At 42.7% G+C, this 26,069-nt stretch overlaps 2 protein-coding genes, 1 non-coding gene and 1 pseudogene across 3 annotated transcripts in view; 1 reads left to right on the top strand and 3 right to left on the bottom strand.

The window, feature by feature from the left end:
- The window catches only part of LOC140291809 (NLR family CARD domain-containing protein 3-like), a 562,338-nt gene that overhangs the window by 522,887 nt on the left and 13,382 nt on the right, over positions 1-26,069 (bottom strand). The window lies entirely within an intron of this gene.
- Positions 2,586-2,704, bottom strand: LOC140307353 (5S ribosomal RNA). The gene has a single exon (XR_011915815.1). It is a non-coding gene; the product is annotated as a 5S ribosomal RNA (ribosomal RNA).
- On the top strand, positions 14,216-14,334 carry LOC140296058 (5S ribosomal RNA; annotated as a pseudogene).
- LOC140295775 (stonustoxin subunit alpha-like) lies at positions 16,294-25,332 on the bottom strand. The gene is made up of 5 exons (XM_072379680.1): positions 25,286-25,332; positions 24,193-24,417; positions 21,841-22,002; positions 17,895-17,941; positions 16,294-17,768 (listed from the first exon to the last, which is right to left on the bottom strand). The coding sequence occupies exons 1-5, from the start codon at positions 25,330-25,332 to the stop codon at positions 17,233-17,235; spliced, it is 1,017 nt and encodes a 338-aa protein (XP_072235781.1). The 3' UTR covers positions 16,294-17,232.

Below are 26,069 nucleotides of genomic sequence, written 5' to 3' on the forward strand. Positions count from 1 at the left end.
ATGACTCCTGGAATCACAGGGTTTGCTGTGACCAGAATCAGTGACATCAACACATGTTTTGAGCTATTTATGCCATTAAAAAGAGTCAAACCTTGAAGGAACAAAAGTCCATGGCAACATGTGGAAAGACACTGATGAGGAACACCTGGATGCTTCTTCTTTTTGCTGGAGTGCACAGATCCTGCAATGAGGCCACTGATCGTCTCTGGGACGCATCGACAGGAAGAAATATTTTCGAGCAACAATGTCACTTCAGACCTTTCAAATGATATCAAGAGTCCTCAGATTTGACAACAGAGATACCAGAGAAAGATCTGACCAGCCTGCTCCCATCAGGGCTGCCTGGGACAGATGGGTGCAGCTCCTTCCACTGTCTAATGTCTTGTTTAATGTCCAATTGTTTTCTCCTCATACATTTTTTTGAACAGGAAAACATCTGAAAAACCTTTTAAATCATTATGTTGAGAATTCCAAAGTTTGACTCCTGCAGCTGAGATACACATTTGTTTTAAATTGGTTAAATTGGTTGTCCCAGTAGAGGGCCTGTGTAGAAATCCCTCCGTTAGCTCTCCTATAGCCGCAAGTAGCTACATAACAGCACCTATGAACTAACAGAGCTATAGTACATGTTCGTTCATTCATTTTTCTTAAAGTATTGGTGAAATTAAGACAGATAATGTCTTATTTAGAGGCTGCATCGTCCCATTAACTCCGTTATATGGATATACGCTGATCGCGAGTTTTCTAAATAGCTCCCGAAGGACGCCGACTTTCGCCAAACTCTTCTGTGAGTAGATGAAACGTATTTCATGCCAGAAATAAGGTCCAGGTTTTAAAATACAGGAGTTCCCCTTTAAAGCAACTCCTCTCACACCAAAGCTATTTAACTCTGAAAGTTATATCGAATGATCAATAGTGTGAAAAGCTTTCTTCAGCTCAATGAATGGTTCATATGGTAAACTTCTTTCTGTCTGTTGCAGTTGGGATTTCTTCTGTCACCTTCATTATTGCTGCAGCTGTAGACCTATTTGACCCAAACCCATATTGACTCTCATTCAATAAGCTGTTGTTTTCAATAAAACTATCTAGTTTCTGAACAAACTGTGAAAGTATTGATATTGGTCTGCAGCTGTTAAAGCTATGTCTATCTGATGTCTTTTGTTGAAACATGTGATCACCTCATGACACATCAGGAAGTTGATTAGCTTCAGCTGCTGCTGATTTGTTGGCAGACGCCTCAGTTTCTCTTTGGCTCTCAGTTTGCTGGTTCCTGGATTTCCTGGATCTGTTGACATGTCCCAGGTACTTGTTGTGTTTGATCCTCATACATTTAACTTTGTCCTTAGAAAGGATGAGTTCCAAAAAGGGAAACAGGGACTGCTTTTGCATTTGACACAGCCTATATCATGCCAATGTTCATTTGGGGCTGCAGTTTTTGCTTTAGTTTCAGACTTGTTATTAGACTGGAATGTTGAGGAGTTTCTGTGACAGATAGGCTCCAGTCCCCCTGAAACCATGAATTAAAGAAAGTGGAAGGATGGAAAGTTTTGGGGACATTTATTCATTCATTCCACTTCAGCATTTCTGTTTCAGGGAAGATTCCAACTTTAATGACATTTTTTTTTATCAGATTTAATGTGAAGTTATCCTGAAGAAAATGAATATGACCACTTACAAAACAATAATGGACTTTTAAATCAGTTTTTCAAAGAGGTAAGTTATGGTTGAAATTTCTTATGGGTTTGATTTAGATTCAGTTTGACGGTCAGTTCACCCCTAGACGGTGCAACTTAACCCCTGACCCGGATCAGCTTAGCCCTAACCTGGGGCAAACAGGAAGCCTTTAGCTTATAATTCACTTATAAAAGGTGACAGTGGTGTAGATCCTTTACAAGCACTGATGCCACACTGAGAAATATTCAACTCCCAGTAAAAGTTCTGCATCAGCAACATTTACTAACACTTCCACCAGTAAAAGTATTTATTCTGCAGAGCAGCTCTCAGTGTTTGCTGTTAGATATAAAGTTGCCTGTTTGACAGTTTAAAGTGGCTGCACGTGCACTTTTTCTATCTGGCCTCAGTAAATCTCTGTAATTTATTCATTTGTGTTTGTAAAACATTGGAAACTTTATTTCTGAGCCCACATCAGTGGGTTCTGGTTGTTAACACATAGATGAGGAGACAGTTCAGTGTGTGAGGATAAAAGCAGAGGAGAACCTGGGACATCTGAGCAGATCTGGGATCAGCACCTTGGATATCAGCAGGGATTCTTAGGAAGGAAGGAAATGGGATGAATCTGCAGACTGCAGGAAGATCTGTTAACAGTCTGCAGACTAATGTGAGACAATAATATTTGTGTGTGTTTGGTATCCAGAAGAATTGAGACAGATGAAGTCACTGTGAGCTGAGCAGTGCTGGAAGATGATATGACAGAGTGACCTAAATGAGTTTTATGTGTGCGCTCATTTCCAGTCTTTGACAAAGATTGAAAAGTGAATTTATTTGACCGATTTCCTTCCTGATGTGAAGTATGTCATGAAGCTGTCCGTGTTGAGTGAGCAGCAGCGCCTCCTGCAGGTGTAAAAAGCTTACAGCACCTGGTATTCCCAGGCGGTCTCCCATCCAAGTACTAACCAGGCCCGACCCTGCTTAGCTTCCGAGATCGGACGAGATCGGGCGTGTTCAGGGTGGTATGGCCGTAAGCGAGAGAATCAGTCACAAATCAGCTTTTTATAGATGCTGAAACAACATCTATTACTGTGTTCTGACTTCTAGAATATAATGTAACTGTTTAAAAATGAGCAATTTGTGATGATATCATCTAACTAAGCAGCCTCGGTCTCTCTGTGTGACGCTGAACACAAAACTACACACAGGGAACAGAAGAGGTCGACAGACCATAAGTTATCTGAGAGTCTCACTTTCACTTTCATATGGTTCCATATGATGGTTCTATATAATATATATTTGTTACAGTGACTCAAACAGGCCTAACGTTAGCCTGTTCGGGCCATGGTTAAAGCGAGTTTGGGCGGTTTCCCACCATAGTCCTGTGATTTTCTTAAAACCTTTTTACAGTTCCAAAGCCTAATTACTTTGAAAGTCCCACATTTGAAATGTTGTAGCACGAGTTTTCCGTTTTCACCAAGTTGACAGGATGGCATTTCGGCCGGACTTTCAAATTTGTAACGTGGAAATAACGTTTTTTCAGTGAACGCAGCATGAATGTGTCTGACGCAGAGAGGAGGATAAATGAGCTTCATAATGCACTGGCGCTGTCTTTCCTTGGAGAAATGGTGACGTTTTTTTTTTTTACTTTGAATACAGTGTGGGTGAAGGAAAAATATGTCACGCGAATGAAAGCAACAGTTGTTTATGAGTACATTAAACGTCAGGGCTGCAGCCATAGTTACATTTCCATGGAGCAGGGAGTCGTTTGCTCCGTGTTCATTTGACTCAGTCTGAGTCTGCAGAGAAGCTGCGGCTGCGCACCGGTCTGTAGCCCCACAGAGTGCAGGGATGAACGGCTCCTCTCCTGGTCCTTCTCCCTCTATGATAAACTGTAAGTCACGTATAATGGGCCTGTGACCAAAATGAGTGAGAAATCTGCTCATTCTTTATTTTTGAAATGATAAAAAAGGGGAAACCCCTCTTAATCTCCAGGTTTACTGTAGGACCAAACATGTGTTTCAGTGTCAGATGTTGGGAATTTGTTTGACTTGTGTAAATCGCTCAGGAAGCATGACAATAGCCGACCAGCTGGGAAATGCTTGCTATCCAAATCTTGCATCCTTCTCTGGGTTCCCTTGTTCATGTTGTAACTTCTCTTCATTTGAAGGTGACTCAAATATAAACACAGATTATCCCAACATTTCACACACATGGACTTTAAGAAAATGTGTTCATTGTCAGAGCTTCTTGTGCCATGATAGTTAATGTTAATGTCATTTTTCAGTTCCCTCAAGTACTTCAAACACAGTCGGACTTTGGTCACTTTTTGGGGTCTAAGTTGTTTTCCAATGTGCAATTTTACTGTCAAAAGTATTTTTAAACCTCTGATTTTTTTTAAAGAAATCTGTGACGATTTAAGTTTTGATTCTTGTCTTGTCTCGTCATTTCCTGTTTTATTTTGAAATCACTAACGTCCCTCTCCTTTCAGGTACCTTGCCCTTCCTCCTGTGTCTGCGTCTGATTGTCTTCCCTGATTCCAAAGTGTTTCCAGCTGTTCTCCTTGGCTCCTCTTGTGCTCTAATAGTCTGTGTCTCCCTTGTCTTGTGCCAGTGTGTTGTTTCCACCATGAGCCTCACCCTCGCCTCTTTGTTCCACAGCCACAGCTTCCTTCAGCCTGCAGTCGAGCGTATCCTTTGTTGTAATTTATTCTTTATCCATAGCTTTAGTTTTATTACGCTCAGTTTCACAGCCTGGTTTTGTTCCTCTGTTCTTTTTGGAGTGATCTTTGTTGTAATCTTTTAATCATCTCTGTTAGCGGAGCATTTGCGTTGGTTAATTGTTTTAGTTTCATAGCCCTCCGTTAGTGGAGTGATTTTGTGTTTTGCTCTTGGAGGATCTTTGCGCCGCCGTTATAGGTGTGCTGATAGATAACTGTTAAGGTTTCATAGTGCCTCTGTTTCTGAGAGAGCTTCTTTTGTTTAAGTCCGCCTCGTTAGGAGAGCTGCGAGTTTCTTATCTTTAATAGCTCTTTGTTTTCCCCCTGGAGTGGAGAGGCTTTTGGTTTGATCATTTTCACAGCTGCACTCTCCTCCTCCATAGTTATTGAGGAGAGTGCTCAGGAGTTTCACAGCCCCTTTCTTTGCTCTGTGAGCAGATCGTCAACCTGTTGTTTATATAAAAAAAAAGCCTCTGAGGCTGTTTTTACTTCTCAGACCATCCTGAAAAGGATCATGAGGCCGATGCCAGATAGTGAGGATGAGCACAGCAGCCTGGAGGAGACGTGCAGCTCAGGCTTTCTGAGAGACCACACTGAAAATGCTCAGATTGTAAATGTTCTCTCAGAGAAACAGACCTGAACAATGTTCATCTCCTAAAGCTGCTGCTGATTCTTCACACTGACTCCATATTTCTGAAACCTGGTGGTGGAAAATCTACCCGGTAACATGATGGAAACATTGTTTTATTTTACCGCAGAAAGACCAGTTTCTTTTTACAGGTGAAGCAGAGATTCTTTGATCTTTGGGTAAACTTGAGAAAGTTCTGCTGTTCAGCATCTTATTGGCAGCTTTAAATACTTCTGACTGTGTCTCTGTGGGCTCCTCTCAGGAACTGCACCAACTCCTGAAGCTGTGGACAGGTTGGAGTATACCTCCCCAGCACCTGTATGCAGGAGTTCCTCCTGAAATGACCACGCCTGTAGCCTCAGCCTGCAGGACCTGCTGAAACTGCCTCTGAAGAGCCAAAGCTAGCAGACATTCAGAGAAAAGCTCCAAGCGTCTGTTAGAAGTACAGACTTTGGCTTTGGAATGATCTGATGTGAATAATGTGAGAAACTGAGCGTCTTTAAGGTGAACATTTCAAAGTTGTAGCAGTTAGTCTGTTCCTCTGTTTCATGCTGCTCATTGAAGGCTGTGGAGCAGTGAGCCATGTTAAGGCTTTACCTCATTAACTGGAAGTGTGTGAGGTTGGTAACAGTTCAGGAGAACTGAGAACAAACATTTCAATCTGAAGTTTTAGTTACAAATGTTAAAGTTTGGTTAATAAAGACAATAGAACATGAAGTGTTTGGTGCACTTTTCCATCCAGCAGTGTGTGAACGTTGGTGAACTCGTCCAGTTCTGCTGTGGCTGCATCAGCTGCTGTGGTGCGGCTGCATAGATGTGGAGTGCATCCATGAAGGGAACATCGGGGTCAGGTGACCTGGCCATGTTCTCGCTCAGGTGTCCTTCAAGCTGCACTTGGGCTCCTTCAACTTGGTCCGTTTCACCTCCGAGGTCATCAGAGCCGTGTGGTCCATCCCAGTCAGTCCCACAGTCTGCCTCCACCTGAACACAAATAAAACACCATCACAGTTTTAAGCTTATTCAATATTTTGTAGGCTTTCTTGTTTCACTGAAACATTTTCAGTTGCAGTTTTAAACTGAAGCTATGAAATCAGTTCTCCTCAGTATAAATATTAAGTTCTGTAATCTCGCCAAATCCTTTTAGGCCTTTTAAATGTATCATTTAAATAATGGCTCCTGATATGATGCACTCAGCTGTTTTAACACACCTGATCAGGATCCTGAAGGTGTCTGAATGATGTCCAAAGCTGGTGGGGAGACTGGCTGCCTGCTGCTCTCAGGCCGTGAAGGTTCCAAGCATCCATGAAGAAGGCAAGTTGCCTCTGCAGCTGAGGCAGAAAAGCCCAGTGGAGAGCAAAGAGATGACTCATCATCAGGGGTCAAAAGCCCTTCTCTCTCCAGGCTGAGAAACAGAGTATGGAATGGGTCAAGGACTGGAATGGAAACATCTGTCCATCAGCGTTCTATCCTGGAAGAACAAGAGACATGATTCAGAGAAACATTCCAAGCAGGAAGAGAAGATGTTTCTGCTCTGAATTAGAACTTCTAGCTGCTGGATGTTATGACTCTACAATGAGGAAACTGATGCTCATAAGTTCAGTGATGGCTTTAGAAATGTGTGTCCAGCCTAATCTGGTCTTGGTGGAGCACTCGCCTGAAAAACTAAGTCTGAAAATGTTTGATGCTGCTGCAAATACAAACAGTTCCAACACAAGAAATAAGAAGGAAAACATGTCTGAAGATCTTTCCCCCTCAAATATACTTTACATTTAGGAAATATGAAAAAACAACAGGCTCTGAAGCAGATGACAGATGTCATTCATGCTTAGTTCAGTGTTTTCTGTCAGTAATGGAGGACAAAGCAGAGTTTGTGAATGAGGCCAGTGAGAGTCCTGCAGAGGAACAGCAGGATGAACGTTGGGGAATAATAACACTCGTTATGTGCTCTCCTGCAGAGCTTTTCTCATAATACATCGCTATGGAAACCTCACCGTTGGATACGGAAACTCCTTCCGGTAACGTGTGAGTCTGGGTTCTCTCCTCGCTGTTCCACCATGAAATGGGCGACCTCAGTATTCTCAGCAGCCTGTCAGAGCGCACAGCTGATGGCAAACCAGACGTGTTGATGGCACCAAGGAAGCTCTCCAGCACTGGAGATGCTCCATTGTTTGTTGCAGCAGACAGATGAACAGTTAAACGGCTGAAGCATCTATTCCAGCGTGAAGGACAAAGAAAAAGAAGATATAATGCATCAGATCTAAATCTGAAGAAGGTTCATTCACAGCTTCTTTGACACAAAGCAGAGAGACTGCACTGATGCAGCTTACAGAGGACTTTCACATAAGGATCCACTTCATATCAGACTCACTTTGCAGCAGCAGTCCCCTGGCATGAAGGAATGATTTCATCATTCTGTGTCCTGTGTTTGGGGGACTTAGTTGGATTTCTGCAAAGATGGCATCCAGCTCTGCGTCACTCAGTCAGAACCACATGTCCGACCTAAACCCCAGGAACTCCACTCGGGGAGTCTTAAGGTCGCTCAGGTTAGAATTCCACACTAAGACAGACGTGATTTCATGTAGATCTCATGGACAGAGCTCGCTGCCAAACATTCCCACAATGCACTTGGGCCTAACAGGTCTGGCAGTCTTTCCCAGCAGTGGATCCACTGACCTGTATGAACTGCCTTTCTGAGCTAAAATCATCAACTGGTTCACAGCTACGAGCCCTTAACTCACTGAACAAACTGCAGCTGCAGCAGTGTTGTTCAGGCTGTTCACAGCAGAGTTAAACTGCAGTTTAACTCACTGATGACAGGGTCTTCTCCTCCTGCCTGATCCCATGAAGATAAACTCCTCTGACACACTGATCCACCTCCACACCTTCAGCACCACATTCACTGAAGAACCTCTGCATCCTGCACTCTGCTCAGTTCATTCCTCTGTATCTTTATAGAAAGTGTCTTTCTGTCTGAGAAACACTCAGTGTTGAGCAGAAAGTTCACTCTGCACATACCTGCCTCTTTCATTCAGAAACAAAAGCGTCGTTTTGAAGATACTTTGCCTCTTCACATAACGTGTCCATGAGGTGTTCATGACAGGCAGAGACACAGATGCAGCCCATACTGAGGTTAAAAATATGCGACATCTAGTGGTTATTAGAATAACTGCATGTGAAAAGAAAAATGCTGGCCATGACATAACTATTTTTTTTTTTTAATCCTTAACGGCGCTTGTTTTCTAATAATAGTTTTTTCGTATAACTAATCATTTAACCAAGTGAAGCTATTTTCTAAAACCAACCGGAAAGAGACAATGTTTGAAGTGAACTTGTTTGTTTACGTGTAACCATGGCAACCAACAAAATGGCGGCCGTGCGGGGGAGAGTCGTGTTATTTGAACATGCGTTTTAGACTATACTACCTTTGTTTTGTGACTCTGACCAGGTGATGTTATTGCCTAAATCCAAGTATGAATTGATAAAAAGGTGTTAAAGGAAAGTGTTGATATGTTCTTAAAGAATTTTGAAGCAGAGTTGGTCTCACTTGACATAAAGTCAGTTGGTTAACAGATGAGTTCAAAGGCTTTCAAAGGGACGCAACAGATGCCCACAAAAGCACAGATGTGTCTGCTTGTATGAACATTGGACATCACATCAGTGATGTAAGTTGCTGTACTGTAGAGATTTTTGTGGAGCCCAGGAGGAACACCTGCTCAAAGTTAATGCACCCCGAGCCTCGGGGCTGTTGTAAGATTAAAAAAATGGAGTCCCAAAGCTGTAAGCTCTGGACTCCAGGTGGTGGCTTAATGTCTTCCCCATCTGTCAGGGCATCCTACCGGCCACTTCACCCAGAGGAGAGGAGCGAGAAACCGGCCAGCCGCCTCGATCCAGGACCGACGGAAGCCGCCCAGGGAGGCTTCGGCGTCGGTCCTGGACCGAAGAGCCGGCCGATGTCCCACCCAGCACGCTCCAGGCCAGGGCAGTCTATCAGACTCCATAACTACCACCTGTATCACTGCAGGAGGGGCAGAGCCCACTGCAGAGACCCTGGAAGGAGTCTGATAGAGAGGCGACCCTTCACGGCTCCTCGAGGGAACGTGTAGGATTAAACTTTCAGTGGTCCTACTGGCCCTATTTATATGATTTCTACGTTCGAAATATGATCACATGACCAGTAGACACCGTCACTGTTGCCCCGGTTATTACCATATATGGAAAAAAAGAACTCACAGAACCTTCCATAAATGGAAATCTGCAAACGTCAAACGAATATCCCCAAAATAGGGGTCTATCAGTGACATGATTGGTCACGTGTGCAGGTGAGGTTGGACGTGCATACGTCACCCCAGCACCTCCATGCTCCATGGAAACATGGTCGGGATCAACATCAGCCTCTCAAGGCAATTCTGTGGTAAAATAGAGGAAACATGTGGTTCCAGCACATATAGAATTGGGAGAAATGTGAGAAATAAATGAAACACTGATGCTAGTTCATGTTTAACAGCTTTAGCCCATTAAATACACATCTCTTTTAAAGGTTAACTGTTCTAGCCAACTCCTTAATAATACTTTATTTGTTTTATTACGTAGGATAATGTTTTGCCCTTCTTGTGGATTCAGCCTTGAATCAGTTCATGTGGCAAGGACCTCAGATTATTGAGTCCTGATAAGACAACTGAAGGCAGTGTTTAAAAGACATTTTAAATTGGACTTCACAGTATAACTACACATTCATCTGAATACATGATCTCTGAACAACAAGATTATCATTGATCCACTTACTCTCTTAATGAAATCTGATTACACTGTGAATCAGGAAGCACAGTAAGATGTGCAGTGGAGTCATTACACAACTCTGGGAGTTTAAAAGAGAAGCAGAGGCAATCACACTTCCAAAAGAATAAAACACCACTGAAAATGTTCCACTTTGGCAAAGGTGAAAGGTTGGGAAAGCCAGCAATTTGGTCCACTTCAAACTTTGTGTCATGACAGCTTTTTGATACCATTTCTATTTAGAATTGCAGAGGTCCCATTTTTAGATTGAGAATGCTTGGTCATTGGAGAGCCTGCAGGACCTGATCGTACACAGCAGCACCATGCTGCAGACTGCAGGGTGTTTTAAACGTGTTGGGTCAATGGAGGAAAAGCATTCAGTTATCAATGATTACCTTCAGTGGTATTTAACTGATAAGAACTACACAGCATTTGAAAGGTAGTTTATTTTATTGCTCTTGCCCAGAAAGAGTTAAACATGTGACTGACTGTTAGTTAAAATCCTCTGTATTATTGCATTATAGCTTCAAAGATGGACTTGGCAGCTTGCAGTTTGTCACAGCACTGCAGCAGTATCCTACAGTCCTGACCCCTGTTCTGTCACTCAAGTGAAAAGTTATCTGCCACAGACACGGAAAACTTATTCCAACCCCAGCTTAGTCCTGCCTGAAGTAACAAGAGGAAAACAAGAAGTTTGTGGGCAGACTGCCTTCTGACTGCGAAGGTTAGTCAGTTTAATCTTTATCAACATAAAATATCATCCCAAGTCTTGTTTTAGATTGACATTTTCAGTAAATTAGTCCAAATGCTTTCTACTTTTAGAAGGAGACACTTCAGTGACCCTGGAGGAGATCTTCATGCTTGCCACAGGTGTAGCAGGCAAACCTCCTGCTGGCACGGATCCTGGAGCATCCCTTCAGCTCCTCACCAGTTCAAACTACCCCATGGCAAATACATGTGCCGACACATTAAAGCCGCCTGTCTCTGATAACTACAACAGCTTTAAAGCCAACATGAACTTTGGAATGAAGAATTCCCCTGGCTGTGGATGCTTTTAAACACACTGAACTATGAACACCTGAAATGTCCCAAAAGAAAAAGGTTTTGTTCAGGTTGGAGATGTTAAACACTCAGCTTTAAACTCCTGTTTAAACCTCTGTTCTGTCTTCTCTTTTTAAAATCTACAAGGTGCCGGTGTTCCTCTGTGCCGGAGGGTAATGCATAAGAATAAAATGTTTTGCCATCCCAGTTTATTTGTCTAAATGTGACATGAAGATAAAGTTCAGCCATGTTGTTCAGAGTGATGTAGTTCTCTACAGCAGACTGCCACTGAAGAGATGGTGTCAGACCACTTTGTCTCTGTGGTTCTTCAAAGGGATGCAGGTCATCGTCCCCAACAGTAACTGGTGGTGCTGCTCAGGGTCTGTGAAGATGCTGAGAATCCACAGTTCATCCCATTGAATCTGGGAAGAAAATACAGAAAAACAACCAGATTTACTTTGTTTTCTCTCAAAGTTTAAATGTTGTTGGCGTTCCCTGCCAGTGATTGGCCAGATTTAGTCAACAAGACTCGTATGCAGAGACACCACAAGACGACATGATAAAAGCTCAAATACACCATCAAATAAATATTAGAACTAAAGTGATGCTGACTGAAGCATGAGTGGAAATTCTCACATATAATGACTGATTTTAAAGTGACAGCTTCAAGGAAGAAACTATTTTCTTTTTTTTATATATAATTTAAAAAAAGCTCTCTGGTCCATATACTGTTTTCTGAGCTTTTACAGCCTCGGTCCAACCTCAGGTTAAACTCATGTAACCATGATTTTCCTGTGAATGCTTCATGTAGATGTAATAAAAGGTCGCCCTGTTGTTTTTGCTTTAACATGGTTTGCAGTGTTCACCTGTGAGACAAATGATACATCACCTCTGCTCATCCAGATGTTCAGTTAGACTGCCGAACAGCACGGATAACGTGAGCGTTCCAGTGGTGCTTGTGTTCGTCCAGTTCTTTCTGTCGCGCTCCCAGACGGCTGTACCGCAGCAGCCTTGTGTGTTCGTAGCTGCTTTTGAACAGATGCTTCTCCCTCAAGTCACCAAACAGATCCATCCAAAACTGTGTGTGAGTATGCAAACACACATTTTATTCTAAGGAAATATATCACCTTCCTCCTGTAAAATACAGCTGAATTGCTGCCTGTTGTGTTTTAAGTAGTTTATTATGTAGAAGACATTTAAAATCTTAGGCAGGAACTGAATTGATTCAACATATAAAAAAAAAAACACCAAGTAAAAGCGAGCATTGCCTTCATCAGCACAGTCATCTACAGTAAATCCAAAAGTGTGATGTGAAGTAGATAATCAGTGAAGAATGAATACGAGATAAAAACCTTTGTTTGCCAAAGCAGGACCGCCAGCTTTCAGTTCACTGCTCAGATGCTGAAGTGCCATACATGTGACCTCTGGCTCCTGCAAATGCATCTCTGTGCGCTGATCTTAAGGAACGATGAAGTGCTGCCATCAGTCCATTTTCTGCCACAGTCTGTGCGGCGGCGCATTGGAAAAACTCAAAACTCAGCGACACACTCAATGTCATTTTGAGCACCGACACCAGGATCATTGTTGGACTTTCCACATGTGAGCCACATCATTTTTGTTGAGAAGCCATCGATACGGCCACTTCAGGCAATTCCAAAAGGTTTCAGTTTGTCGTTCCCACCAACATGCCACACTGAACAATACTCTATTCCAGATGTGTCAGGTTCTCTTCTTCTGTTCATCACATCACATCTTCTGACTGTAAAAGAGTACTTTTGTTTCAGAGGCTGCCACATCGCTCTGTAACCTAAAAGCTGCCTGATCCCTGAGGTTCCTCAGAAAAAGCTGCCTGCACAGCAGCAACTGGAGCGTAGTTCTTCCTCTCGGTCAGGTCTGCATTTTGTAGTCTTCTTTTGAAAGTGCTGACACTCACTGAAATGTTGTGCTTGGCTGCCAGTAAGTCCAGCATGATTTCAGAGGCAGGGTCCTCTGTGAAATACTTGTGGATAAGTTCATCCACCACAGCTGCTTCAGGACCTGATGGATGAATATATGAAAACACCACATGAGAAAAAGTAGATCCACTGCATTTATACTCTTTGGTGTCAAGTTTTAAACAATTATTGATTAACAAAGTAAGAAACTGAATATTGTTAATGATTCACTTAGATTCTCATACATTTAGTGTTCATCCCAGTGACTAAAACGCAGCAGAGTTGGAAACCTTGCAAAATGCCACCCGAAGTAGTGGGATTTGACATTTTATTTTGAGGGTGCCTCTCTGTTTTTCTGAATGTAATATTCTTCATCTGTTGCATTTAACATAGTTTGCATGTTTTGAGTTTCAGCCATACCTGGGTGGTAATCTCAGTGATAATTCACAGTACAATGAAGAAATCCATAATCTTTAAGAAGATGATCAAAATATACCTTCCTCTTGAAGATTTCTGCATCATGAGCCACAGTGTGACAGGCCAGGCTGAAGATTTATTCCACAAAATGGACAAAACATCATCTGGTAAAATACAAAGGGGAAAGGACTCTTAGCTTACACATGATGGTAATTTGCTGTGTAAAGTTGATAAACTAACACTCATCTCACTGACAAAACAGTGATAACAGCACAGTTAATAAACATTATCCAGCATCAGTGTCTCACTTCCTTCTCAAACTTTTCCTAATTTCCCTCTCTTTATCCGTTAAAACCCAAGCGTTGTGGCTTGTTGTGTTGCTTTTGTATTCTTTGACACTTCAGGGCCACCGTAGAGACCGCCTGGGAATACCAGCTGCTGTATTCGTGGCACCTCATTTAAGTCAGTCTGTTCTAACAGTTTCCAGCACTGCTCAGCTCACAGACTTCATCTGTCTCAATTCTTCTGGAAAACAAACACAAATTTTATTCTCTCACCTTCTCAATTCTCTGTATTGTTGAGGATGGTGAGAAGGGAAGAGTGAGGGGTTTCCTATGAAAGTCCACTGTCATCTCCACAGTGTTGAGCGGGTTCAGCTCCGGGTGGTTCTGACTGCCCAAGAGGACCAGGCTGGACCCTGCTTGGCTTCCAAGATCAGGTGTGTTCAGGGAGGTGTGGCTGTAAGCAACAGTCACTGTGACAAATATGGATTATATAGGTGCTGGAACCATGTTTCCTCTATTTTAAAACAGAGTTCATATGAGAGGCTGATGCTGATCCTGCACATGTTCTTCTCTCGTGTTCGTTCTCTTCAGCTGAAAATGAGACTTTCAGATAACTTAGTGTCTGTCAACCTCTTCTGTTCCCTGTGTGTAGTTTTGTGTTCAGCGTCACACAGAGAGACAGAGGAAGCTTAATTCAATAATATATGTTGTTTCTGCATCTATAAAAACCTTGTTTACGATCACTTCTCTCGCTTATGGCCGTACTGCCCTGAACACACCTGACCTCATCTGATCTCAGAAGCTAACCAGGATTGGGCCTGGTCATTATTTAGATGGGAGACTGCCTGGGAACAACAGGTGCTGAAAGCTCTTTTGCTTCTCTTCAAAAACCAAAGAGGAAGCTGCTGTCCCATTGAACTTCATATTAAGTTTGAAATTATCTCAACAACTTTCCCATTTTTCTCCAAAGACTGTGAATGAGAGCACACACAAATCATGGCATCTCATATAAGTCAGTCTGTTCTAACAGTTTCCAGCAGTGCTCAGCTCACAGACTTCATCTGTCTGAATTCTGAGAAGTTAAAACATTTATAAAAAGTATTCCATCGAAATAATACCAAGAAAACTGAGCTTTTCCTGATAAGTTCAGGAAACTTTAGTGATATTAAGTAACTTTCCTCAAACAGATCGGTCAACATGTCTTGTACTGAAGTTACTGCATAAAGTCTCATATTATATTTAAAGTCTACTTTCATCAACTAAAAAGAGGTTGAGAAACAATCAATTCAAAGTCATCATAGCATATATAGACACTTGCTGTGTCTTTAAAGTTTGCTGCTCATACACAGAAGGTGGTTTGAAGAACTATTTTAATAGATTAAATGATGGACCCCATATAGTTTAGTCCCCAGAATGACCGAGATCATACATTTACAAGCACAAGTTGTTCCTTAATATTACTTTACTTCTTTTATAAACACTACTTGGATATAGTATATAGCAGAGTGTTAAAGCTGTTTCTCTTGGTTTCTGTGGTGTGTGACTTCCTCTCAGGAACACAGACAGCACGCAGACACATGTGACATCATGAACAGAGAAGGAATATTTCTGTGAAACGTTAAAGCTGTAACGGATCAAATACAGGTGCAGATGAACAGGTTTTCATTCTAATCACACATGATGTTCAATACACACATACAGCAATCTGTTGTATGTTTGTACTCTGTTGTGGACTGTGCTGTATCTTTTAAAATGGCTTCATGTTTAATATTCTATAGCAGCGAGCAGTTAATAATGCACAGACATGAGAAATTCAAAGCAGACTCTTTGGAGTCTTCACTCCTGGATCTGTTGCCTAGGCGACCCGACCTTGGGTAATTATTGATTGTTGAAACGTGTTCAGTCTTTAATGTCAATAAAATCTCCTTTAACTGTGAGGAAGTGGAGTCTTTATTGATGGGAATATGTCGCCCTCTAGTGGTGAAAAGATAAATAGCATCACGACTGAATACTTTAGTTCTTATAACTGTAATAATGAGCAACTGGACTTTATGGATATTTCACTTCTCATCTGAAAGATGTCTTCAGCTTTAACTAGTTGGTGACTGTCGGCTTATCAGCAGCTTAAAGACTATTCACACTTGGCAGGTCTGTACGGTCACACTGACACACCTCAGTCCAAACCATCTGTTTTCTTTGTCCAGAATGTGGACGTTACTGTCCTCAAAAGAGTGTCCCTTCACCTTAAGATGGAGGTGAACTGCTGAGCCTCCAAACTGGACATCTGTATGTGTCAGATAAAAATATGATGACTCTACAGAAACGGACATTCAGGACCAGAGGGTGAAGAACTTAGAAGATGGGGACCTCACCCAACCAGAAAAGGATGTCGTACCTGATCCTGAACTTTGATGTCTGAATCCAGATGTTGTCAGTAAGAAATGTGGATTAGAGCACGTAGAAAAACTGAACAAATACTGCTGAAGCTGCTTCACAATGTGATGGAAATATTAATATATTCACAAATATATCAGGTGTGAGTGTTGAGATTAAAACAATATGTGATTTGTTCTGAAAGAACTGCCTCATTAACGAGCTTCTGCTCTCAAACTGCACAGATCTGAGCGCTGAATGTGATTTGTTGAATTTCTGGACATTTTCTGACCTTCCCATCAAACTGAAAATAATAAATGCACAACACACTAAAACACACATTTCTTGTGTAAATCAAACTTGTCCTGAGACAAGTGGGTGCAGAATATTGAAAATACAGCCCCTAAAAAGACAAAGATCACACCAGCTTCTCAATGAGGAACATACATATACATGTACCAGTTAAAGTCAGTTTTTGACCCATTTATTTTGCTTTTGATAGACAATTCTTGTTCTGACGATCAAAATATTTGATTCACTGAGAGTTGTGTCCCTCCACACATGCGCATCATCTTTCAAAAGTTTCAGTCCATTATTTAGATGATTCTCCAGTACAAGATAAAGGAATAAAAACATCAATAATATCAAAAGAGCAAAAAATAAAGCATTAAATTCTGAAGGTTTTCACCTCAAATATCAACATGTTTGACTTCATTTTACATCAATTATTATTGTGGTGATAAAATGTTAGAATTTTTTATTTAATTGATTTTATCTTAAATATTTTCAACTGTTAAAGTCCAAATATTGTGTATAAAGGATCATTTCAGTCCTCTTTGTGAGTGTTCAACAACAACATTTAGCAACTTTCTGCCATCAGAATCTAGTTCCAGTCCAGTTGTCCTTTCATCATCTCACAGGAAGTGAATGTGGAGAAACATCAGGATGAACCCTGGCTGCTCACCGAACTTCTGCTCATTGGAGCAGAATCAGTGAAGATCTGTCAGCAGGTTGGAAATTCATCTTGGCTGATTGCAGCTCAGTGATTCCTCTCTGATATCACAGTTTGTCACATGTGCAGCAAACTAACTGCAGCTGACATCAACTGAATGGTCTCAGTTGAAGTGAGCTGCAGAGAAACACAACATACTGATATTCAGTGTGAAGCTTTGACTGGAAACACACAGAAAAACAACATCCTGGAAGAATGGCAGCTTCCATCTTTAAAGGACTGGAAGAGGAAGAAGTTTCCAAGGAATCATTTAGAAGAATTTCAAACAGAAACTGACTGAATCCATGAATCTGAAAAGGTGATTCTGAGTGAAAGAGACAGACATGTACAGACTGAAGTATCTGTTCAACAGTGATTCTCTGACAGGAGGAAACTCTTTATACTCAACTCAGAGACACTGAGGAACCAGGATACCAGACTGTAAATCCAGGATGCAGAGGTTCTTCAGTGAATGTGGTGTTGAAGGTGTGGAGCTGGATCAATGTGTCAGAGGAGACTCTGTAGAAGGTCAGAGTGCCAGCAGGACGGTCCACATACACTGCTGCTCTGTGAGAGACAGAGGAGGAGGAGGAGGAGGAGGAAATGTGTGTTCCTCTGTTATTGTGACAGACAGAGTAACCTCCATTAGAGCACCTCAGACTCCAGGACTGATAATTGTATCCAAACAAACAGTCTCCTCCTCTCCTGTTGATTCCTCTGTAACTCACTGCTATATTAACTCCTCCTCTCCACTCGACCTCCCAGTAACAGCGACCAGTCAGAACATTTCTCCACAGCAGCTGAGGACACTTGTCATTAAATCTGTCTGGATGATCAGGATATGACTGAACCTCCTCCACATGTGTCACCTTCCTGTTGTTGTCAGACAGTTTCAGGTTTCTGTTCACTGTGTTTGTGTCGATTGTGAGTTGACAGGAATCTGATGGAGAGAACAAACACAATCCAGCTGCAGTTATTGATCTATCATCTGTTCACTTTGATCAATGAGTGATGTGACAGTGTGAAGATGGTTGGATGTCATGAATCAGATGAAGAACACACTTACACTTCCTCAGACCTGGTGTCAACCATCGTTCTCCAGCAGGCTCCACCCTGAAAGGAGGAGGGGGGTCAGAGAAGCACCGTATGGATATTTATTTCACTCATCAACTTGTTAGCATTGAGAAGAAACCACTTTACTGTGACTGCATGTTGTTTGGCATCAATCCTCAGAATTCTCTCATCTTTGCTGGAATCTTCTCCACATCTGTCACTTTGTACACTGACTGCACAGCTGAGAGCTGAACATTAACTAACTTTATCAGAGTTATTTTACATGGAAATAAACCAAAACCAAAGCACACACCTGCTTTCCTGTGATTTTATCAGACCACACAATGTTCGTAAGATCAGTGGCTGCTGGTTAATGTGTCGTCTTAATAGGCAGCATCTCAGGCCCTATTTTAGACTCAATGGGCCTCATGCAAGAACATTTCAGTATTTTTATTCTAAATTTCTCTCACTTTTTTCGTATGAAGGTCTCAAAGGAACATGCCAAGCCAGATTCAACAAACGCTCTTAACTTCGGAAAAAGTGTGCAAACGACCTGCGTAACTGATGAATACCACCCGTGCGTATTTAAGTGCACGTGCACCAGGATAGTATATTTGCATACTCCACGCCCAAAAAAAACCATATAAGGCTACATTTCCGCTCTCCTGGGCCAGGAAGTGTTGAGCGTTGAACAGAGGTGTCAAAAATATTCACATTCATTACCCAAGTAGAAATATAGACACTAGAGTTTAAAAAGACTTCTGTAGAAGTTGAAGTATCAACTCAAGCTTTTTACTCAAGTAGAAGTATGAAAGTACTGGCTTCAAAACTACTTAAAGTATAAAAGTAAAAGTAATGTATAAAAAAAAAAAATTATAGGCCCCGCATCACAGGGGCCTATAGCACACCACACGACCCATACAAATACAGCAAATACATTAATTGTCATGACTTATGCTTTGATTAATTTCTTGTCTCTTCATTTCCTGTTTGATTTTGAAAAATTACTAACTTTTCCCTCTCGTTCCAGGTATCTTGCCCTTCCTCCCGTGCCAAGGGTCTGATTGTCTCCCCTGATTCCCAAAGTGTTCCCGCCTGTTCCCCTTGGTCCCTCATGTGTTCAAATAGTCTGCGTTTCCCTTGTCTTGTGCCAGTATGTCTCTTCCCATGAACTTCATGACTTGCCTCTTGTTCCATCGTTTTCACAGTGACCACAGCCATAGTTTCCACGAGCCTGCAGTGAGCGATCCTCCTGCAGAGCTGTCTTGTTTTGTAATTTATTCATAGCCATAGTTAGTTTATTTATCACGGTAAGTTCCATAGCCTGTTTTGTTGCTCCCTTTTGGAAAGATTTTGATTTGTTAACATTTCATAGAAACCCCCGTTAGTGGAGTGATTTGCATTTTGTTCTTTAAGATCTGTCACGCCTCCATTAGAGGAGTGCTTTAAGTTTTTAAAGTTTTTTTTGTATAAATCCGCCTCAATAGGAGAGCGTGAGTTTGTTTGTTATTGTTCACAGCCCTTTATGTTTTCCTCCAGAGTGGAGAGTTATTTCGATAATTTTTCATAGCGGTAATCTCCCCAGCCATAGTTATTGTGGAGAGCGCTTTAGGATTTTCACAGCCTTTTCCGTTGCTCTGCTCGGACATCCTCACCTGCCTTGCTGCCTTGTTTATATTAATCAACACTTTGCTTTTGAAAAGACCCTGCATCTGTGTCCTGTCTCCCGAGGTTCGTGACATTAATGAACCATATGTGTGCTACTTAATGTTAGTAGCTTTTACTATTATTCTTTTACTTTCCACTGCAATTGAAGTCTATGGCAGCCCCTAGAACGCAATGGTAAAATGTTTTTAAATTTGGCACACGTATTCAGGACATTACCATGAGAAAGTCAAGAATTTTCGTCCACAAAAAGTGAACTCCTGAGCGCTACCAACACGTTAAAGTTTGAAGTTAAAGCATTCAGCTGCATAACTTTGTAATAACAGCCTCCTTGACCCAAACCAATCTGGGTTTAAAAGTGGACATTCCACCAAAACGGCTCTGTTAGCTGTGACAGAAGCCTTAAAAGAAGCCAGAGCGACAGCTAAGTCCTCTGTACTTATCCTGCTCGACTTATCAGCTGCATTTGACACTGTCAACCACAGTATCCTTTTGTCCATACTCTCTAGCATGGGCATCACAGGGAGAGCACACTACTGGTTTGAATCATACCTCACTGGCTTGGTCACACTTCTGCAGCGCACCACCTCGCCACAGGGGTCCCCCAAGGTTCAGTACTGGGACCTCTTCTCTTTGCCATATACAGCAACTCACTGGGACAGATCATCCGATCACATGGCTTCTCATACCAATGTTATGCTGATGATACCCAACTCTATCTGTCATTCCCACCTGACGACCACACGGTCTCAGCACGAATCTCAGACTGTCTCTCTGACATATCAACATGGATGAAAGCCCATCACCTCCAACTTAACCTCCCAAAAACTGAACTGCTTGTCTTCCCAGCCAAACCAACCATACACCACAGCATTTGCATCCAAACCGAATCCCTATCTCTTGCTCCATCAAAGGTTGCTAGAAACTTGGGTGTCATGATTGATGACCAACTAACCTTCAAAGATCACGTTACCTCGGTTGCTCGTTCATGACGCTTTGCATTACTAAACATAAGAAAGATCAGACCATACCTAACCCAACATGCCACCCAACTCCTGGTGCAGGCCATGGTCATCTCCCGCCTACTGCAATGCTCTCCTAACTGGTCTCCCAGCCTGTGCTGTGAAACCTCTGCAGATGGTCCAGAACGCAGTGGCACATCTGGTCTTCGATCAGCCTAAAAGAACACACGTCACCCCTCTGTTCATTGAACTCCACTGGCTACCCTTAGCCGCCCGCATCAAATTCAAGTCACTGATGTTAGCCTACAAAGTGCTTAATGGAACGGCTCCCATCTACTTGAATGCTCTTGCAAAGGCTTTTGTCACAACTCGGTCCCTCCGATCGTCCCAGGATTGTCGTCTAGCAGCTCCTACACCACACCTAAGACAATCCAAACTCTTTTTATGTGTCGTCCCACGATGGTGGAATGACCTACTGAGCGCTACCAGAACAGGGGCATCCCTGTCTATCTTCAAGAAACTCTTGAAAACCCAGCTCTTCAGAGAGCATCTCCTATCCCAGCACTTACCTTGTACTTCCCTACCCCCTCTATCTTTGCACTTAATCTTTCTGCACTTCCTGCTATGCCTGCACTCTATCTCTGTCACCTCTGACAGAGTCGGACTAGTGGGTTCCTTCTATGTAGTTTATTTTTAGCTTTTTATATAGCTTGTTATATCTTCATTTGTAAGTCGCTTTGGATAAAAGCGTCTGCTAAATACATAAACATGAACATAAATGCTGCAATGACACTCAACATGGATGAAAGAATTTGGAGGGAATGAGTGTTCAGGGACAAAAATATTTCCTGCTCCATATACTCCTTAATATTCATCACATCTAACTTAATTTTCTGGGTCTACTGCTGTGATTCACCATCAGGAGACTTCAATCAACAGGCGCATTCTACAAGTACATATTTCTAATTTGACTGTGATTTATGAGGGAAACTTTACCTTAACCACAGGGGTTTATAAATATATGTGCTAAGCTAGGCTAACATGTCCTGGACCCATCTCTGTATTTGATCCAGGGTCAGAGGACCAACAGACACTTCTCACTGTTGTTCCTGCAGATGTTCTCCTCGGAGACCTCCTCCACAAATATCTGCTGTTTCTGTTCAACCAGTGTTTCTGCTGTGAGCAAAGGAAAAAGGCTCCTACGTGTGTGATTGTTCATGTAACACTCAGCAGGAAGCAAAAACACAGGCCTGAGTGCAGGACAGAGAACATGTTTCCAGCTCTTCCTCCTCTATCAGACATTGTGTGTGGCTGCAGCAGGCCTCTCCATACCTGAGTTTGTGTGGATCCTTCAGTGCAGCTGTCAGCAGCTTCACTCCTGAGTCTCCTGGATGGTTGTAGCTCAGGTCCAGCTCTCTCAGATGCGAGGGGTTGGCGGTCACAGCTTCAGCCAGAGAAGCACAGCCTTCCTCTGTGATCAGACAGCCTGACAGGCTGTAGACACACAAAACAACACAGAAACTCTGAGAGAACTGCCTCACATTACTGACTTTGTGTCTTCATAAATCTCAGTCAGAATCAAACTACACACACGTGGATGAATCTAATTTCCACTCCCATTTTAGCCACAAATACATGCAGACAATCCCCTACTGAGTCCTTTTCAGATAAAAATATGGTCTGCACCACAGTGAGAGCAGCAGTAAAGAAGAAGCTGATTTAACAAATGTGAAACTGAGACACTCATCAGTGAAGCAGAGAAAATTAAATCTGTTCTATTTACTGATCTTAGTTCTGGAATCACCAACAGAAGAAAAGCTGCTGGATGGAAAAAAGAAACAGAAGAATCAACTCTGTAAAGTCTGAGCAAAGGACCCTGTAGAGGTAAAAAAAAGAAATGGTGGCATTAGAAACGAGTCAACACATCAGGTGGCAGAAGGACAGCATCGGGGCAATGGGCTGAGGACCGGTGTTGTTCCAAAAAGTGATGGTCCACCAGAAACTGGTCTGATTCTGTAGGAGCGTGTGCTGGCTGTTGGCACTGTATCACTCCATGTATTTACCTCTGCTGCTTCAGTGCTTTGGATCAAAACTGTTACAGCGTTCAAACACACATCATTTTATGTCTGGGCTTATAATAAAGGGATGTCTTTGTGAAACTTTGAACTTTGCTTCCAATTAAGTTGATTTTGGTGGCAGAGTTTCAGAGTTGATTAGAACCAGGTCTACATTTAAGCTTAACGTGATTGGAGCTGTATTAAGACATTGTTTCCAATGTTCTGGCTGTGTGTGTGTCTTATCCTTAATGTTTACAACGTGTCCTGGCAGAAGACACCTCTAGTCACGCCTTCAGGCAAATGACGTGTGAGTCAGCCCCACCTGCACTGTATATACAGTCATCAGGAATGACTCCTCAGTTCTTATGCTCTTCATTTCGCTAAGAACGCCTCTGTTGATTTCAGACTCCCTAGTTTCTGCTAGTTAGCCTTGTTCCCCCAGAAGGCTACAGCGAACTCTGAATTAGCTTAACCACTCTTGTTGGTGTTAGTCACTGCTTCCTGCTGGTCAGCTGGTTTCTGGTTGTCATTCTGGTGACAAGCTTACTGTCTCGCTGTGAGCACCAGGCTAAAACACATGAAGCAAAACTCCTCTATTCGCCACTGTCCTCAGGGGTGCAGCTTATTGCTTAATGAGAAGGACCAGCATGAAGCATGCCCCGTCTGTCTGGGGATCGTCCACGCCAGGAAAGCATTGATGGAGCCTGAGGCTTGTGCGTTCTGTCGCCAGCTTCCGTGCTCAACCCATCGAGACTCATTTTCAGTTGGAAGCAGAATGACAGTGATTAGTAACATTATTCCCTTAAATCCTTACAGCACTATGAAAACTGCTTTAAAGACAAAAACGCAACAAATATTTCATGATTTTATTCTCACGGTACGTGCAATAAATACAATCTTGATGAGTCACAAAATACTAGAAATGATTTAAATATGGTTCAAGTTTGAATCTTATTGACAAGCATACCTCACAAAGCTCCACAAGGAATGCACAGAATAGATATGATGGTCCTTTTAGTCATTAAATGTGCAAATTGGAAAATCCGATAGTTTCTTCAATCATCAAACATATAACAACGGGTACAAATATGAAAGCCTTTATTGTGCAAATTAAGTGCTATATGGAGATAATAGTGCGACAAGCATTGTTCACCTGCCAGCTGTCTTGAAGGCTGTGCCAAAATACTTATGGAGCTAATGAATGGGAAAAACTTAATTTGTACAGGTGTGTAGGGTTTCCACGTCACATACGGTTCACATTACAAACCTCAAATTATTTAAGATGTTACAGAATAAAATAAACGTTATGTTCATAATCCATCCCATGTTATTAATTTTATAATAAAAAAAAATAGCAGCACAAACAGAAATCTTAATGTTGTCCTTAGCAGTTTGCCAGATGACAACTACGACGTATTGTCTCAGGTCAATGTACCGCCACCACTGCTGCGCCAGCAAGCCAAGATGACACATCATTCATCTTGCTGTATCGTTATCCCCTCCTCCTGCTCAAAAAGCTATGTAGCAGATGATACATCAGCTGGATACATGGACAATCACTCTTTGCCATACAGGCAAAGTTTGATCTGAGGAAGAAGCAGACCGAAGTGCTGCGTAGTGTTATTACCAGACGCGATGTGAGACCCACAGCAGTGAGTGCTCACAAACCTGCAGTACCGCCGCCTCCCGTGAAGAGGGCAGCATTCTCCGTGGGTACAGGGTCCCAGTCAATGAAGCCGCAAAACCCTGGTAAAATTTCCCTCCAGTCAGCCTGAAGTAAAGGTCCACCACTATGCCTGCAGAGAGACTTGACTCCTTGCGAGAAGAACCCACAGACCTCCCAGCTGTGGAACTGCACGGACAGGAGCTTCAGCTGCAGGGAAACGTGGCTACCACACAACTGCTGCCACCCAAGAGGCGCCCTCTTTGTTCAGTTCTGGGACCGTGTCCCAAAAGACATTGTGTTCCCCTGACACAGTGTCTCAAGCACGATTTCCCCTCTCACACAAGTGCACTTATGTTGCCTCAGGTTACCCTCAGTTCGGGTGTATTAATTGTTTCTCAATGACTCATAGCAATGGTGCTTGTGTAAACGTTCCAGATGTTTCAATAAAGAGTGCATTTTGTATTGTCTGTGCATGACCGAGAGGGCAGTCAACCAATGTTGTCCACACAAAGATCACCTCTAACAGTTCTACAGGTCAGTTGCTTGGCAGCCTTCTCTGGTGCACATTTGCGCCCACTCCGCGGATAGCAAGAACCGTTGCTATGGGTTACCGGCTACATTTCCGACATGAAACCAGCGCATTTCATTTGGGTTGTAAATGAATGTTTTGTAGGAAACTGAGCAGTGGGAGTTCTGGGATAGGAAATAAACTCTCTGTTGGAAAAGAAAACAATACAAGTTGTTCCCACCTTGGAGGCAAACAAAGGCTGCTACAGCCGTTATTTCGTTGTTCCAAAGAAAGGAGGGGGGCTCCGCCCTATTTTGGACTTGCGAGTGTTGAACAAATACAGAGGAACATACAAGTTCAGGCAGCTGCTGAACGCACGCAGTCGGCCCGGGAGATTGGTTTGCAACAATTGATCTCACAGACGTTTACTTTCCCATAGTAAGTAATCCACACTACAGACAGTTTCTGAGGTTTGTGTTCGAGGGTATTGTCCTATGGATCCCTGGTGGGGCCCTTCGGTCTGTCGCTCGCTCCCTGCACCTTTACGAAGTGTGTTGAAGCAGCGCTAGCTCTCCAAAGAGGGGTATCGGCATCCTAGCATATCTGGACAATTGGGACTTCACAGAGAGTTCCAGAGAGCAAGTTGCAGCACACCTGTCGCTTGTTTGGTCTCACATCCAGACGATGGGGTTTTCTGTGAATTTTCAGAAAAACTCACTGATCCCAAGTCAGCAGCACAGAGAGTGCATCTGTTTTGCACTCAGTTTCCATTAGATTGCTCTAAGGTGACTTTATGCACAAATGCAGCTTTCTTACCTCAAATTATTCCATCTGACTACAGCTTCATTATGATGGAGCTCTTAAGTTTCTACTCTCCTCCTTTTGAAACTGGGGAGCAGAGGTGGTTACATTCCCTGTGCTCAGTGCATTCGTTGCATGCTTACATTGACCGCAAACAGATTGTGTGTTTGTGTGACCAGTTGTTTGCATGTTTTGTCCATCCAGCCAGGGGCAAAGCTCTGTCTCTGCAGAGACTGTCTCATTGGATTGTAGGGTAAGGCTATTTCTCTACCTTACAGCAGCAGGAGTCTCGCTCCACCTCTTGGTGTCAGAGCTCATTCAACCAGGGGTGTGGCAGCATCATGGGCCCTGTTTAGAGGAGTTCCTCTGGGTGATGTCTGTGCTGCAGCCAGTTGGTCATCACCACACACTTTTGTTCAGTTCTACAGCTTGGATGTGACAGGTCCTTCGGTGGCTCACTCTGTTCTTTCTGCTGGGTCTGAACTGCACCAGGGTGCTGGTTCTGACCCAGGTTTGACGGCTGCTTTGC

The sequence above is a fragment of the Leuresthes tenuis genome, unplaced genomic scaffold, assembly GCF_036924035.1.
Source record: "Leuresthes tenuis unplaced genomic scaffold, fLeuTen1.0.hap1 SCAF_1, whole genome shotgun sequence".
Taxonomy (NCBI): Eukaryota; Metazoa; Chordata; class Actinopteri; order Atheriniformes; family Atherinopsidae; genus Leuresthes; species Leuresthes tenuis.